Source organism: Phaenicophaeus curvirostris, chromosome 19 (genome assembly GCF_032191515.1).
Source record: "Phaenicophaeus curvirostris isolate KB17595 chromosome 19, BPBGC_Pcur_1.0, whole genome shotgun sequence".
Taxonomy (NCBI): domain Eukaryota; kingdom Metazoa; phylum Chordata; class Aves; order Cuculiformes; family Cuculidae; genus Phaenicophaeus; species Phaenicophaeus curvirostris.
Genome location: NC_091410.1, coordinates 13,988,993 through 14,004,069, shown reverse-complemented (window position 1 = coordinate 14,004,069; position 15,077 = coordinate 13,988,993). Strand labels below are relative to the sequence as shown.

Sequence of the window (15,077 nt, the reverse complement as noted above, 5' to 3'; positions counted from 1 at the left end):
CCTATCAGTCTAAACAGAAGGGTACTCTGTTTTCTTGTCAGAATTGAAAAAGCTGATTTGGGTCCCCTGATCTGCCTCATTCGGGCATTTCGCAGCAATCCTTTGTGTCTTCCTAATTCAATTGAAGTGTATTTTGCTGAGAATGTGTCATTGCAAAACAGAAAGTCAAAACATTTTGTTTAGAAAATGTTGAAACCCATTTTTTTGACTTAAAGAAAACAAAGCAGAGGGAAAACAAGGAGCGGGCGTACTTCTTGGTTGAAACTTTTGGACAGATCTGACCCAAATTCGTAACTGATTTGCCTGATCTTGAGGCATGTTTTTCAGTGAATGAATTATTCATCTTTTAAAATAAAAAGACTTGCCTGGGTGCAAGCAGGAGGTGGCCCTGCTGGGTGCTGGCTGGTTTGTGCTGTGGTCCTCCTGCTGAGCTCCTGCTGTCCCTCCCGTGCAGCATCCTGGGGATGCACCTCTTTGGCTGCAAATTTGCTTCAGAGCGAGACGGCGACACGCTGCCCGACAGGAAGAACTTTGACTCCTTGCTCTGGGCCATCGTCACCGTGTTCCAGGTACACAGCGGCAAATGCCACAGCTCGTGTGGGGTTTGGGGCGCGGGGGCTGGGGTGGTTTCCCAAAGCATCTGACAGCCTGGGGAAGCTCCTTGCTGTGGAAGGGGGAGGACCCAGACGCCCAAGGGAGGAAATACAGGTGGTTTCAGACCATTTTCAAGAGTAATGGAGAAAGTTAATGCGAAGGGGCTGTCGAGGTGGGAGGCTCTTGGATTGAGCAAGTGCTGGGTCGGTGAAAGTAAGGGCAGAAGGTAGAGGTGGAGAGGAGGAGATCAGGACCATTTGGAGCAATATTTTGACAAAAACCAGAATGCAATTTATGGCCATAATTGATACATGAAGAGTTTTGTTCTAGCAGCTCTGAACTCCGTAGCTGTGGCGTTTATGGAGGTCTTTTAGCTGTTGTGGCTGATCAAAGGGAAGATCCAAACACACAAAGTTGTGGTTGAACGTACCCCTTGGTGCAGGTGGGAGTCGGAGGGGTTTGGGCAGGGTCCTTACTGGTAGCATGGGAGTCACAGCAGCTTTGGTGTTCTGTCTCTTCTTTGGCTGAGAAGGTGGGATGGGCCAGATTTGTCCTCCTGTGAGGAGCTGTGTCCAGCTATGGTGGATACCCCAAAGCTGTGTGCTTCTTTGGCCCATCCAGACCACAGAACCCAGTCAGGCCTGGGCAAACCAGCAAGTTCTGGTATTTCCATTATCCTGCTACCCTTCCTCTGCAGATCCTGACTCAGGAAGACTGGAACAAGGTCCTTTACAACGGGATGGCATCGACCTCCTCATGGGCTGCTCTCTACTTCATCGCTCTCATGACGTTTGGGAATTATGTTCTCTTCAACCTGCTGGTGGCCATCCTGGTAGAGGGTTTCCAAACAGAGGTAATGTCCTCGCGCTCGTGCTTTTGCTTCCTTCTAAAGTTTCAGGCTCTCCAGATCCTGGAATTTCATTTCTGAGATGAACAGCGAGAGTGGGACGTGAAAAAAGTGAGGGAAGAAGACTAGGGCTTCTTTCTGTTTTCTTTTTCCTTTCTTCATTTTCTTCACCACGGTGCAATTTAATGCAGCCAAGTCCTCCAAACGAAGGGCTTAAATGAAAAGCATTGTTAGCATTAATGCAGGAGTGGGAATTGAGCAGTGAGTCAGGCACTGCGGATGGGATGGCTGCTCTGACAGTGGCTTTGAAACACTTCTCATCGTGTTTGTCAGCCAGATTAAAAGCCCCTCCTGAAAACTTAGGCAGGCTGGCAAGAGATTAGTGACACAATTATGCTTTTTTGATGGTGTGCGTTCACGGAGCTCTTCCTGTTTCCAGCCCAGTGATGCTTTGCACATTTTAAAGATGATTTCTGGTCTCTGCCGTCTGCTTCCTCTGCCTGGGAGCTTCTACGAGACATCTTGGGTTGCTGGAGGCTTTCACGGAAGAGCGGGGGGGCACTTTGAGTTCAAACTCAATCTTTTTTTCACCCTACTGCCTTCCAAGCGTCCAGCTCAGAGCAAGTGAGCGTGTCACCTCGTCCCCGGAGTGGGGGACCTGCAGTGCCTACCCACTCTCTGCAAAAATTGTCCAAGGGCATGAGTGAGGGAGAGGGGATCTTTACAGCCATGCCCAGGTGCCTGGGGAGGTAAATAGAACCTCAAACTGCTCCCTGGAGTCTGCTTGTACAGGCTGTGCTTTTACACACTGTCTCTGCTTTTTATGAGCATTCTGGGGTGACTAAATATTATTTAAGATTTGTTGCTTGGGTATCGTAACATCCTACCCACTGTGCACAGAACCGGTTCTGCTCTTAGTTTCAGAGCACGGCTTAGAGTTAAATTAACGGAGATGTATGAGGAGATACAGGAAGAAATGTTTTCTAGTTTTTGTATCATTTCTCTCCATGTGGTGCTTTTATTTAATGGTCGTTGTTGTAGCTGTTTGTGTCTGTGAGTGCCCCCTCACCACTCAGCCAAAGGGAAGGTCACTGCCAGGTCCTCCCGGGTAGCACAGTGTTCCCTTGCCCGAGTGAGAAGAGGTAAAAAGCTCCTTGGCTGCTTGTGATGACGGCTTCGAAACCAAACCTTTGTCTGCTCAGCCTAGCAGATTGATTCTCTGAAGGTCACCGAAGTGGGAGATCACCCGCTTCCCGCAGGAAAGGACACAGCCTTTCAGTGCAGCAGCCCCTTCTCCAGCTCCTGCTCCTCGAGGGAGGCTGACACCGCTGATCCTTGGCTCAGCCTGGGTTTTCATGCCAGAGCCTCGCTGTCCTTGCCCGCCGGCATGCTCCCGCGCCCCCAGCCGCCACGCGCCTCCTTCCCTGGGCAGCAGTTTATCCCGCGCTCGCTTTGCAGCCAGCTGGTGCCATGGCAGAACTCCCTGTAAATCCACACCCGAGCTTAATGCACTGATTTTATTCCGATACTCGTGTCCTGGAGGGTCTGCCTTCCCCCGAGCCAGGGGAACCGCCTGCAGCATCCCCTCTGGTTGGCTTCCAGCTGGTTTTTGCAGCTGCCTCATCTCCCGTCCCCACTTCTTTGTGGCACGTGGGGATGTGATGTGGTGGTAGACTTGGCGGTGTTAGCTTTAGGGTTGGGCTCGAAGATCTTACAGGGTTTTTTTCCACCCTAAATGATTCTATGATTCTCCTCCTGGTTCAAGCCAGCTCCAGGATTTCTGTGTAAGCTGCAGATGGGCTTGAACTGCAGAGTCAAGAACCCAAACAAACCTTAACAGCACAAATCAGGGAGTAACTTCTGATTCGGGAAAGCGCCAAGACAGCCCAAAGCCAGTGATGCTCATGCTGGTATCAAGAAGTGAGTGTGGAGACCAGGACCCAGCGCAGCCTCTGAAGATCAAATGCTCTCTGGCTGATTCTGCCAGTCATGGCCATTCCAATGATCTTGCACCAGATTTCTATAATTTGTGACTGATTACAGTGCTATTTTATATCTCAGGCTTTGATGATGGCTTTTTATTAATAATCTGCCTCTCATATCCTTATTATTAAGAGTTCTCCAATTTCCTCCACTAAATTGCAATGGAATCAAGAGATCCCTCAGCTTAACCCAAGTCTTCTGCTGCAGGTGGGATGCAAATGTCTGCTGGAGGTCAGGAGCCAGGTCTAGCCTGGCTGGTTTGTGTTTACTCAGCTTTGCAAACAGATCTCCTTCTGGTTTTTGCTAGCCAGCACACAAAGGATCCTCTCCTAAGCAGAATTAATAGAGAGATCATCTCTCACTGTAAACAAACCCCAGTGTCTCCCTCCTGCCATTGCACTTGACCCTTCTTCGGAGTTGGGTAGGGTTTTTTTTCCATTCTCCTTCAGATTTCTGGGCTGAAACACAATCCCAGGGCTGCTGCCTTTATCTCCCTGGTCCTTGAGTGCCTTTCCTCAATCTGCAAGCACCTCGTTAATTTTAGTGCAGGGCTTTGCAGCCCCCGTTGCTAGGCAGCTGATGTATATAAGCAATCGAGAAACAAAAAGGACCTGTTCCAAACTTTAAATACAGAGCAATATATTTCGCAGGATTGAGTTTTGTTTCTTTCCCACCCCCCTTCTTTCTTTTAATTCGGGAACCTGCTTCCCTCTTGCAAGAAGCACCCGCAGGACTCGATGCAACGTGGTTATTTTTGACCACGCGTTCTGTGGTTTAACTCGAGCCTCGCGCTGGTGCGGGGAAGGTGAGCGGGGGACTCCATTTGATCGAGCTGCTAATTTGGAATCGCTGCCTGACCTCTCAGGTCCCTGCTCTGGGGACATCTCTCTGAAGCAAGCAATGACTCCTCTTTGTCAGGCAGAAAGCTCCTCTCCCAAAGGGTCCCGCCTGATTGTGTATCCAAAGAGTGTTCTTCCATTGGTATTTCTCCTGGTTTCATGTCCCTTTGTCCCCAGCTGTCCTCGCTTGTGGGTTTGGTCCTTCCCCTCCTTTGTGCCACCCTTCATTCCCAGCACCCTCCTCTTGCACCTCCACCCTGCTCTGTGTAGAAGGAAATCACCTGCTCCCTGGCTGCAGCATCAGACTTTGGAGAAATTAGGATTTCGATTTCTTCCAGACCTCAACCGGAGGGAGTGGTCGCTTCTCCCTCCATAGGGATTTCTGGATGGCATTTTTGTTGCATCCCTTATTTCAATGAGATTATCCATGTGAAGGAAAAGTGTTTCCATGTTTTCTCTTTCAATAGTTTTCCCATGTCTCTCTCTGTTTATAACAAAGTCTTTAAATTAAGTGTCTACTACATCACTAGCCAGACACTGGCCCATCCAGATCCCAGAGCTGATCAGCCTTAAGGTCTTCGTCCCAGCCTAGAGTGGGATCACTGTTGTATCCCATGTAGCAACTGGAGGAAAGATTCGTTGCCCCACGGGCAAGATATCAACCTGGTGGGACAACCTGTGCCCTCCAACCATGGCACAAAGCCTCCTGCATCCCAGCAGCATGGGACCAGGCACAGAAATGTGTTGAGGAGCAGTGGGAGAGCCATTCCTGAGGAAGAAGAGATGCAACCAGGTGAAGAACGGCATGTGCTTTCTGAGTGGGTAGGGAAAGGCTGACTGCTGGGGCTGTGAAGAGGCGCTGGGGCCACTCGTGTGGCAAAGCCCCTCAGGATGGGACTGTGCTCCCCGGCCTGCAGCCCTTTCCACATCTGGGCACCCAAACGGGTGTCTCCACTGAAGGTCGAGGCAGTGAGGAGGGATCTGAACTCAAGGTGGGCTCTGGTGGCTTTCTTTCAATTAGGTATTTCACCTGGCTGTACGAGGGCTGATATTGTGTTAGCCAACCATTCATTAAAAGCTTTAGTTGCTGCTTGATGAAGGCCCAATATATAAAGATCTTGATATGCAGCTGCAAAAAAAAAATAAAAAATCATGTTTTCAATAATTAGCTGGCGTTTCATTAGTGCAGTTATCACTCAGGAGCTAAAGCAAGCTCTGTTTGAAACACTTAATTTAAAGGTAAGGCTGTTTCCTTCCAAGGGCTTGGCTCCATCCAAGATCTTCCACCCCTTCCCTGTGCTGCGTGGAGTGGGTGCTGCCACCCAGCTCCGCCGCGCGCTGCCCTTACCCCCCTCTCCTTCCTGCCTTCTCTCGTGTGTTGTTTGATTCCCCTGTCAGCCCTGCTGTTGAAACTGTGAAAATTGAACCCCTCCTTCCCCCCCTCCTCCCTCCCCCCGTTTCTCCTTCAGGAGATGTCCAAGCGAGAAGACGCGAGTGGGCAGTTAAGCTGTATTCAGCTGCCTGTCGACTCGTCGGGGGTACGTACGCAGCACGCCCCGGCGCTCTGCTTGTCTCTCTCGTGGTGCCTGGTGACACGCCGCGGTGCTGTTCTCATCACAGTAGCTGTCATCCTTTTGGGGTTGGTTTGGGGGTGGGCTTGGGTTTGATTTCCTTTTTGTCGTCCTCATTGTCGAGTCAGCCTTGGTTTTAAGTCCCTTCCTTCTCTGGGGAAGCCAAATAAATTGCGGTGGGTGCTTCAGGGTGGCTTTTGCTGACCCCTTTCTGGATGCCTGTCCTGTCACAGCCCCTCCACGGCACGGTCACCTCCCAGGGACCTCCTAGGGGTGCAGATGGTGATGCTGACTGCTGGGCACGCCTGCCAAGCACCCTCTCCATCGCGCAGGCAGAGGAGGGTGCCCGGGAGCGAAGGGACCTGGAATCAAGGCTCTTTGTGGACACATGCTGGGGGAAGGGCCTGTGCGTGGCAGGACAGGGTAGGACGGTGGCAGCTGTGCTGTGGCACGTTCCAGGATGGGATCGTCAGCGAGATGCCACGTTACAGCACAGGTCAGGAGGTGAAACGATCCCCATTCAGGTCTGAGGAAGCTGTGGATCTCCAAGGTGCAGCAGGCTCCAAACCTGATTCTTCTGCCGACCTCGCTTTCTCTTTACCCCTCCCTTCCCTTTCTGTCCCTTCTGAGAAGTTCAGCTTTTCCTTCAGCACAAAAGCCCTTTCCTATCATGACCCAGCGTGTCGCTCCCCTCGGTTCAGGCTGGTTTAGCCCTTGCTCAGTCTGGTCCGTCTTGGTGTACCCTCATTTCCCAAAAGGATTTTAACTCCCTGTTCTCTCGTAACCCCTTTTCTATCCAGAAAGGCAAACTGGGAGTGCAAGAACAGGTAACGGGCAGCAGCCGCGGCTGCGAGATGCTTGTCTGCACCGTACTGAGTCCGGCACGTGGTGTTTCAGAGGAGATGCTTCCTTCCCTCCAGACGTGGGGTTTGGTGCTGGGGAGGGGGTGGGGAGTCCCCACGTAGCTCTGCTTTTCCAGCTTGGCATGCATCTCAGCGTGTACCCTAAAACTTTCCTTTGGGCTGTTAAAGAGCACTCCAGGAATACAAATCGCATCAATTTTTTCCTGTTATTTATTCCTTTTTAATAACCCAGTAGGGAGAATGAGTAATTCCTGGCAGGCTGACTGACGGGCTGAGCCGGGAGCCTCCGCGAGGAGCGTACCTGGAGCCAGCTTACGGAGACACGATTTGGACTCCAGCAAAGTTGAGGCCAGCCTGAGTTCACTGCTCCCCCTTGCAAGGTGCATTCCTGAGCTTCCTGGTCTGCATCCTGCAGGATGAGCTTCCCTGAATAGCTCAGAAGTCCTGGCTCCTCAGAAGGAGAAGTTTTGAGCCAACACTTCACATCACACTCTCTTTTGCCTTAAAAAAAATGTGTCTGAGAGTGTCCAGTCTGCCTGGAAAAAAAACCCTTAACTCTTTAGTGACTCCATGGGGGGTATTAGGCAAAACCCCAGAAAGATGAGCCCTAACAAAGGGGCGCAGGGCACTGGACCTTGTGTCTGATGCCATCTTCTCCTCCCATCGCACACTGGGGTCCCTCTGGGTTTTTACAACCAACAGGTACCCGAGCACCAAACCTCCACAGTGTTGGCCAGAGCTCCTGGGGCAAAGCTTAGCCTTGCTGGGGTTTTCTGGGTCTCCTGGGCTTTTCCCAGCTGAAGTGAGGGTCTGCTTGGCTTCTCTCATCCCAGCATCCTCCCTCCTCTCCCACCTCTCCTCCCTCCTGACGTACATCGTGCCGGGGCTTGGTGCCCTTTGCCAGAGCAGTGGTTTCAGCCATCAATCCTCCTCGTTTGGATGGGCATCATCTGGCGAGCACCATTGCCCCTTGGGTGTATCCCGAATATACCACACCCTAAGTGCCTTTCTGCAGTGCCAATGGACAGAATCGGGGGGCATCCCCAATCGCATCCGTACTGTGAGAGCGAACGAGAGCCTGGGCACCACGCTGTGAGCAATGGTAAAACCTCTTTTCTCTCCTCCTGAGGACAGTCAGATGGGCAGCTCACGCTCAACCTCCAACATTCCAAATGCAGCAGAATTTAGGTCCCCAAAACCATACAATGTGAACCCCTGAAAGTTCTGCTTCTCTTGCGTGTTGCAGCTGGGAAAGGACCAACCACAGAAGGTGGTCGTTAGCAGGTTCTGCCGCTTGGATCCTCTTTGTGCTGGTGGGGCATCCATCGACATGTGCCCATTAGCTGCGTTGGAAAGTTGAGGTTCCTTGTGCCCTTCTGAACCCTGGATTGTTTCGTTGAAGCATCACTAGAAAGACCCCCACGCAGGGAGTTTTAAGCCATAGCGTATAAATTAAGAGAGATAAGTAGAGTCAATTTTTGTCCCCAAATTGCTACTCAGCTATCTGTCCTTCCCTAATATTTGCCCAGTGTGCAATTCCAGCAGCAAAAATTAAGCTATAGGGTTTTTTTCTGATCCCTTTCTGGGACCACGTTTGGAGCCAGAGGCAGTCTGTCTTCCTGGTAGGAGGTTAATTAGTCTGTGGTATAAATATGTGCATGCGTCATGTTGTGAAAGGTGATGTTGCATCGTGGTACCAAATTCCGTGGACCTGTAGGTGTGGCTTTGGAGACGGGAATCTGTTTTTTCAGAGGGGTGTCCATGCATCGTGGCCTTTTGCTCTCCTTGCTGAAGTCCTCTGTTTTACTCCAGGGTGATGCTTCCAAGTCCGATTCCGAGGGGGATCTCTTCCCCCGCAGCCTGGAAGAGGAAGGTGTACTTAAGAAGAACTTGTCGAACCCAGCCTGTGAGTAACAACCGCAGAAGGACAGACTCTTGCACAGAGACCTCGCTTTGCTGTGAAAGCAGCGTGTCCTGAAGGAAAAAGGCCTCCTCGAGAGGATGGTGCAGAGACACGTGATGGTGTTTGAGCTGTAATCTCCCCACCAAGCCTGAGGTCTGGGATTTTGGGCTGACTTTGTAGGGATGCAGCCGAGGAGCTGTGGAGGAGGATGGAGGGAGCCCAGCGTGGGCAAGGAGGTTGCCAGGGTTGGAGTTGGTGGGTGTTGGAGGGTTGAGGGGCAGCCCCAGCCAGCCTGCATCTGCTCTCCTCTTCCACGGGCACATGATCTTGCATCTGCTCTCCTCTCCCATTGGCAGCTGATCCCTTTCATGAATTCCATCCCCGTGTTCCCCTGCCAGGCTGCAGGACAGGCTCTCGGGTCTCCAGAAGGGCTTTTTGGCCCCCATCCTGATGGCAGGAGGAGAGCCAGCCCCACGCAGCTGCTTTGCCTGCCTGAGAGCGGGTTGTAGAGGTGCCCCTTGAGGTGTGACAACTCAAACCCACTTGTGTCTTCCAGTGATGGCCCTGAGTGACCACCCGGAGCTGAAGAAGAGCCTGACCCCACCGCTCATCATACACACAGCTGCCACGCCGATGCCCATGCCCAAGAGCGCTGTGTTCGGGGACGCAGCACAAGGCTTTGAGTCCCGCCGGGCCAGCGGCATCTCCGTGGACCCCGGCGCCTACGAGCTCAAGTCTCCGGTACGCACGTCACCTCCTGCAGACACTCAGCACCTGTCTGTCCGGCTTACAGGGCTGTCTGTCCACCCACCCCAGCTGGCACAGCCGCAGCCTGGCGTGGGGTGGGTGGCGTGGGACTGATGCTCTCCCTGTCCCTTCCCTCCCGCAGCCCAGCGCCCGCAGCTCCCCGCACAGCCCCTGGAGCGCCAGCAGCAGCTGGAACAGCCGCCGCTCTAGCTGGAACAGCATCGGCCGCGCGCCCAGCCTCAAGCGTCGGGGGCAGAGCGGCGAGCGCAGGTCCCTTCTCTCTGGAGAAGGGAAGGAGAGCTCGGACGAAGGAGAGAGCTCGGATGAGGAGCATTCCAGCCGGGCTGGCAGCTTCAACGGCTCTTTGCCTCATCGCATGGAGTCACTGGAAACAAAAGGCTCCTTCGACCTCCAGGATACCCTGCAGGTGCCTTCCCTGTACCGGACCAGCAGCATGCACAGCAGCCGGACCTCCGCCTCCGAGCACCACGACTGCAACGGGAAGACCTCTCCAGGTCTGCTGCTGCACCAGCTCCGCCTGGATGACCCCCAACCCGACTGCGATGACTGTGATGATGAAGGCAACATGGTAAGGACGTGCCAAACACTCGTTTGGGCTTTTTTTACTTGTGAAAGTGGGGGAAGAGCAGTGGCCCCTTGCAAGGGTAGAGTCTCACCATCACCACCTGACTAGACTGAGGCACCACAGGGCACACCAGAAGGTCGCTGGGGTCTGAATGCCACCAGAAGTAGGATGATTGGTTTTGTGTTAAGTATTTCAGTGCTCTGTCAGGCAGCTCATCATCAAAAGATCAGAGCAAAACTCCCTAGGTTTACTGGAGTAAAAGGTGCAGAGTGAAGGCTAAGCTCTTGGAAATCTATGCTTTTCTGGGTTTATTTTTCCTTTTTTTCTTTCTTTTTTATAAAAACAAGTAACTCCCCCTGCTCTCCAAGAGTTGTTCAGCTTTCTGCCCTCCCCCCTCCCAGCAGTAGACCATTTCTGTTGAAATCCATGGGCCAGGGAGGGGCAGGGGTTGGCCCTCCCTTCCCATTCCCGTGGCGTTGCGAGTCCCTTAGGGGCGATAATAACTTCAAAGGCTTTACATTAATTCAATAGGAAGAGGTATTGGGCCAGTACATGTGTGTCTTACTGGCCTGAAAAGTGCTGTTTAGGAAGAAAAGTGCTGGAAGCGCAGGGAAGGGACGAGTGTCCCTGCTTTTTTTTTCCCCCACGTGTTTGTATTTGAAGGGAATAAAAGGAATTTGGCTGCTTTTCCAAAGTTTTTTGTGTGGCTGGCAGAGAGGTGCTTGAGCTGGTGGCAGGACATTGGAACTGCCTCATCAGGTTGTCCTTGGGACAGTTTTGGGGGGGTTTAGGATGCTTTCTGCCCTTCCCAGGTCTCTTTGTTTTGCTTTACCTTGTTCTCATGCTTCGGAATGTGGTGGGTGGTCAGATATGTCGTCCCCAGGGGCAACTCGGTTTCTGTCTGCAGAGCGGGTGCGTTTTGGGCACAGCCGTGTGATGGTAACCAAGGTGGCGCTGAGCTTTTGGACGTGATTTTACTGTATTTCACCAAGTTTGTTGTATGAAAATGGAATTTGGAGCTTGTGAAGGGATGAGAAAGGCAGCGGTGACTCCAGAGAAGGAACAGGAGGAGAAATTAGAGTTAGTGCTGGTAGAATGGAGTCACTCAGCTGAGAATCGCCTTTAGAAAAAGCCATTATCCCATTACATCTCCAGCATGGATCTTCAGCCTGGGATTTTTACCAATTGTCTTAACCTGGTTCTTAACCTCCATAAAATAAATTGAATTTTTAAGAAAAGGAGCAGTAATTATTTTGGAGGAAACTGCTATTAAAACTGATCAAGTAAGCGTGCTCTTTATCACTAGCTAGCTAGGGATTTGTTTTCATGCTCCAACATCTGCTGCTTTTTCCAGCTCAGCTGGTCTGAACGTAGAATGACTTGGATTGCAAGGGACCTCAAAGCCCATCCAGTCCCACCCCTGCCAGGGGCAGGGACACCTCCCACTTGATCAGAGGCTCCAAGCCCCATCCAACCTGGCCTTGAACCCCTCCAGGGATGGGGCACCGCGCAGGTCCCTTCCTTTCCTTCCGCCAGATCAGAAGCCAATTATTTTAGTGTCTGGTTAGACCCAATGTCCCTCAATCCTCTTCCATGATGTGGTCAGAGGCAAATCCCTAGGGAAAGAATAAGCCAGATAGGGTAAATAAATCACACCCCTCCGGGTCACAGTACAGCCCCACAGCACCTGGAGCATCCGCAGCGCCTTCCCCCCTGCTCCGAAATACGGCTTCGCTACAAATCACCAAATCAGATGGATCGGAAAATATTGCTTAGATTAGTGGAGCGAGTCCCCAGGTTGCGGAGCTTCCCTTTGCGACTCCCTCCTGGCACTCGGGGGATGCTTTGCCCCCAAATTAGCCTTGACAGAGTCAGGAAAAAAAAGTCTTTCTTTTTTTTTTTTTTTTTAAATTGGAAAAATAAAATTCAGAACTCCCTCACCAACCAAAGAAGAAAAGAACTTGGACTGTTATTCAGATCAAAGTAATCCGAAATCTGCCCTTCTGCAACGAAGCTTCCCATCGCTCCTGGCTGGGTTTGATTGCCTCTGCGCAGGAATGAAAGGGAGCGCAAAGGCTTCGTTTGGATCTCCCAGGCTCCCGTTATATTAGTGCCACTCTGCTGCCTTCAATGACTTTATTCTGAATTTACATCCCTCTGAGCAGCCAGGATCCAGCCTCTGGTGGCTCTTCTCCCAAGAAGTACAGGAGCAGGGGGCAGGATTCACTGCCTGGATGCAGACAGGGAGAAACTTCCCAGAGCGAGGGATCTACTGCTCCATTGGGTCCATGTGGCTGGCACCGAGATGAGCGATCTGCTCCGAGTTCTCTGATGTTCTTCACATCTGCTGGATTTTGGATGCTTTCGGGTGCTTTCCTACCTTGGAAAATGGGAGAAACCCCCAACTTACTGAGTCCTTAGAGCAGAATCCGCATCCAAATGCGTCCTATCCTGCCAGGGGGCAAACCCCTCGGTGTGATTGCAGGTCCTTTCCCGGTGCCTGTTGCACTTTTTTCCTGTGGAGTGTGGTCCAGCCACTCCCCAAACCACCTCAGCCTGCCCCCACTGCGTATTTAACATTAATTAATGAGGTCCTGAGCGCCTCTGTGCAGCTTCCAGCTTTCCTGGAGATCCTGTGCTGCTTGTAGAGTGTTTTTCTGCAGTTCTCCTCCATCCTTTTAATAAATCTTTTATAAATTTAAGCCTTTCCCTGACTCGGAGGAGCGCATCAGTCATCTTTTAAAGCCAACTGCCTTTCATCCTGCCCTCAGAAGTACATTAATATCTGAAAGTCCTAAAAAAAAAGAAATGGAGCTATTTATCAGCAGCTCTGCTCGCTGTGGGATCGGGGGCCCTGGTGGGACAGGGTCCCCATCGCTGCCTCGTGCTGAGCCGCATCCCACCGTGCGCGGCTCCTGCCTGCGTGCCGGGGGGACCTTGGCCGGGATCACCCCGGGCGATGTTGCTTAAATCCCTGGCAACTAAATTAAAGTGTAGTTTTCTTCTCCCCGCAGCATCTTTATTCACCCTGTCCACGTGTGTTTTATGAACAAATAGATCTGATTTAAACCGCGTAATTGATCGGTGGCGTTGAGCATAATGCAGGCTTGAGCAGCAATCAGCCTGATTGTAAGCAGCCCATGAGTGTCTGGACCTCGCGGAGAAAGAGTTTGATGGGACTTAGGCTGGAAAGGCTCGGGGTTTATTTCACAAATATCTTATATTTGGCTCAAATTAACTGAACTGCGCTGTTGCACTGGAGCAGTTCCTTTGACTTTAGATCTCTGTGGATGTTCTTGGCCCCGTACGGAGAAGCCTGGCTGAGCCAGCCCCGCCGAGCCCTGGTGCTCACCCTCACCCTAATCCAATGAATAGAGAAGCAGGATAGAAGACCACTTTTTGTCTTTGTTATCTGATTTAGCCCATGAACTGCAAGCTGCAACAATTAGCCAAACCCCAAAATATCTTTGGCATTAAAATTGGACAAAAGGGATATAAAGAAGCATTCTGTGCTGCTGACGCATTACCATTCACTACGAATCCCCATGATAAATACCAGAACTGTTTTGAATAAAAGACACTTCTGGAAACCTTCCAGCCCGCAAAACCAACCGGACCGAGTCGCAGCTATCGCTCCGTGTCCAGAGGCTGGGGCTGCAATCGCTGCTCTCACCGCACCTTCGAGCAGACACCTGAGTTTTATCCATTTACTTGCCTTTGTTAAATCTATGGATAATTAAACTAACTAGGCTGCTCGGAGGGATAACACAACCTCAAGGATGCATGCTCTATTAAATACAGTTCAGAGAGAAGGGAGTTGTTCCAACCCCTTGTCTGGAGTTGGAGAAAGGATGTGAAAACAGCCAAAATCTCGTGGTGTGCCCTGGCGTGGGCTGTGCTTGTGTAGGATGGGAGGGAAGGATGGACAGCTGAAGGAGAGGGGTTGTTTTTTTTTTTAGTGTTCAGACTTTTTATGTTACTTCTACAAGGTGGTTTTCGTTTTCTGAAGGGTTCGGGTTGTCGCTGAGTGCTTTCATTAAAATGGACACTACACCAGCTATTAGCCATCGCTAATGAGGCCCCTGGCTGAGTGCATATAGGAACAGAAAGCACGTCAGCTATTCCACTCAATTACCCTAACAAATCCCATTTTTACAGCCCAGAGTACCTCCATTTGTGAACAGTTTGGCTCCAAATGAGTTCCCCCTCCCTGTTCCCAGGATTAAATAAATAAATATGCCTCAGCCCTGGGGTCTGGGTGCTCCTGGGTGCAAGTGGCGATTCCTGTGCTGTGCTTTGCACCCCTCTGCATGCTCATAGCTCTGAGCATCTGCCAGAAGGAAGCTTCAAAGAGCCCGGCAGCCAAGTTTCCACATCCAAGCCCAGGTGGCAGCAGAGAAATAAGGGTAATGAAAGAGCAAGGATTCATTTTTATTTATCTGTCAACGCAAAGCACTGCGGTGACGTTACATACACCGGTCTGTGGATTTATCTTCTGGTGCTTTGATTTGGAAGGGTGGTGATAACCGTGGTGTGGTGGGAGAGATGTTTGTCTGGCTTCTGCTGGCTGTCTGTGCTCAAGGTGTTAGCACTGCAATGCCGATTGGATTAAAGGTTCTCACTTCTCCTTACAATCATAGAATAGTATCGCTATGTTGGAAAAGACCTTTGAGATCATCAAATCCAACCACACCTGTCCACTACTAAATCATATCCCTAAGCAAAGGTTCTCTTTGCAAAAGATCCAAGGATGAGAAGGCAACATTCCAGAGGCTGTTGCAGCTGGGATGAGGCTTCCCCTCAGCGTCCAGTTTTTCATGTCTTTAGTTGACCTGTTGGCCAAGGCTTTTGCAATCTGCCCTCCTGGCCTTAAACAACCTTGCAGGCGATCTGAAACCTAAGTATGTGTGGCCGAGCATGCACTGTGGTTTCAAGTAGGAATTAATTTGTGGGAGTCGGATGGCCCGTGTTCATGCAGAAGGTCAGGCTGGCCACAGTGTTCCCGTCTGGCTTTATAATCTCCCATCTCATCTGTTCATGCTGAATGAGAGGCAGATGCTCAACATTGCATTTCCAGACCAAAACTCAGGTCCTCAAATGATTTCTTCAGCTTTCCAGTGGTCCACGGACACAGGGCTTGGCTC

General features: G+C 51.2%; 1 protein-coding gene across 21 annotated transcripts in view; it reads left to right on the top strand.

Annotated features, from left to right (window-relative positions):
- Positions 1–15,077, top strand: part of CACNA1G (calcium voltage-gated channel subunit alpha1 G) — a 135,892-nt gene that overhangs the window by 75,308 nt on the left and 45,507 nt on the right. For 11 of the 21 annotated variants that reach the window (XM_069872785.1, XM_069872779.1, XM_069872783.1 and 8 more), the window contains exons 13-19: positions 455–569; positions 1,292–1,447; positions 5,733–5,801; positions 6,635–6,661; positions 8,510–8,603; positions 9,157–9,341; positions 9,490–9,936. In XM_069872785.1, the coding sequence (XP_069728886.1) occupies positions 455–569; positions 1,292–1,447; positions 5,733–5,801; positions 6,635–6,661; positions 8,510–8,603; positions 9,157–9,341; positions 9,490–9,936 (1,093 nt within the window). The remainder of the gene's footprint in view (positions 1–454; positions 570–1,291; positions 1,448–5,732; positions 5,802–6,634; positions 6,662–8,509; positions 8,604–9,156; positions 9,342–9,489; positions 9,937–15,077) is intronic. The other 10 variants (XM_069872789.1, XM_069872796.1, XM_069872782.1 and 7 more) reach the window with 3 other exon arrangements.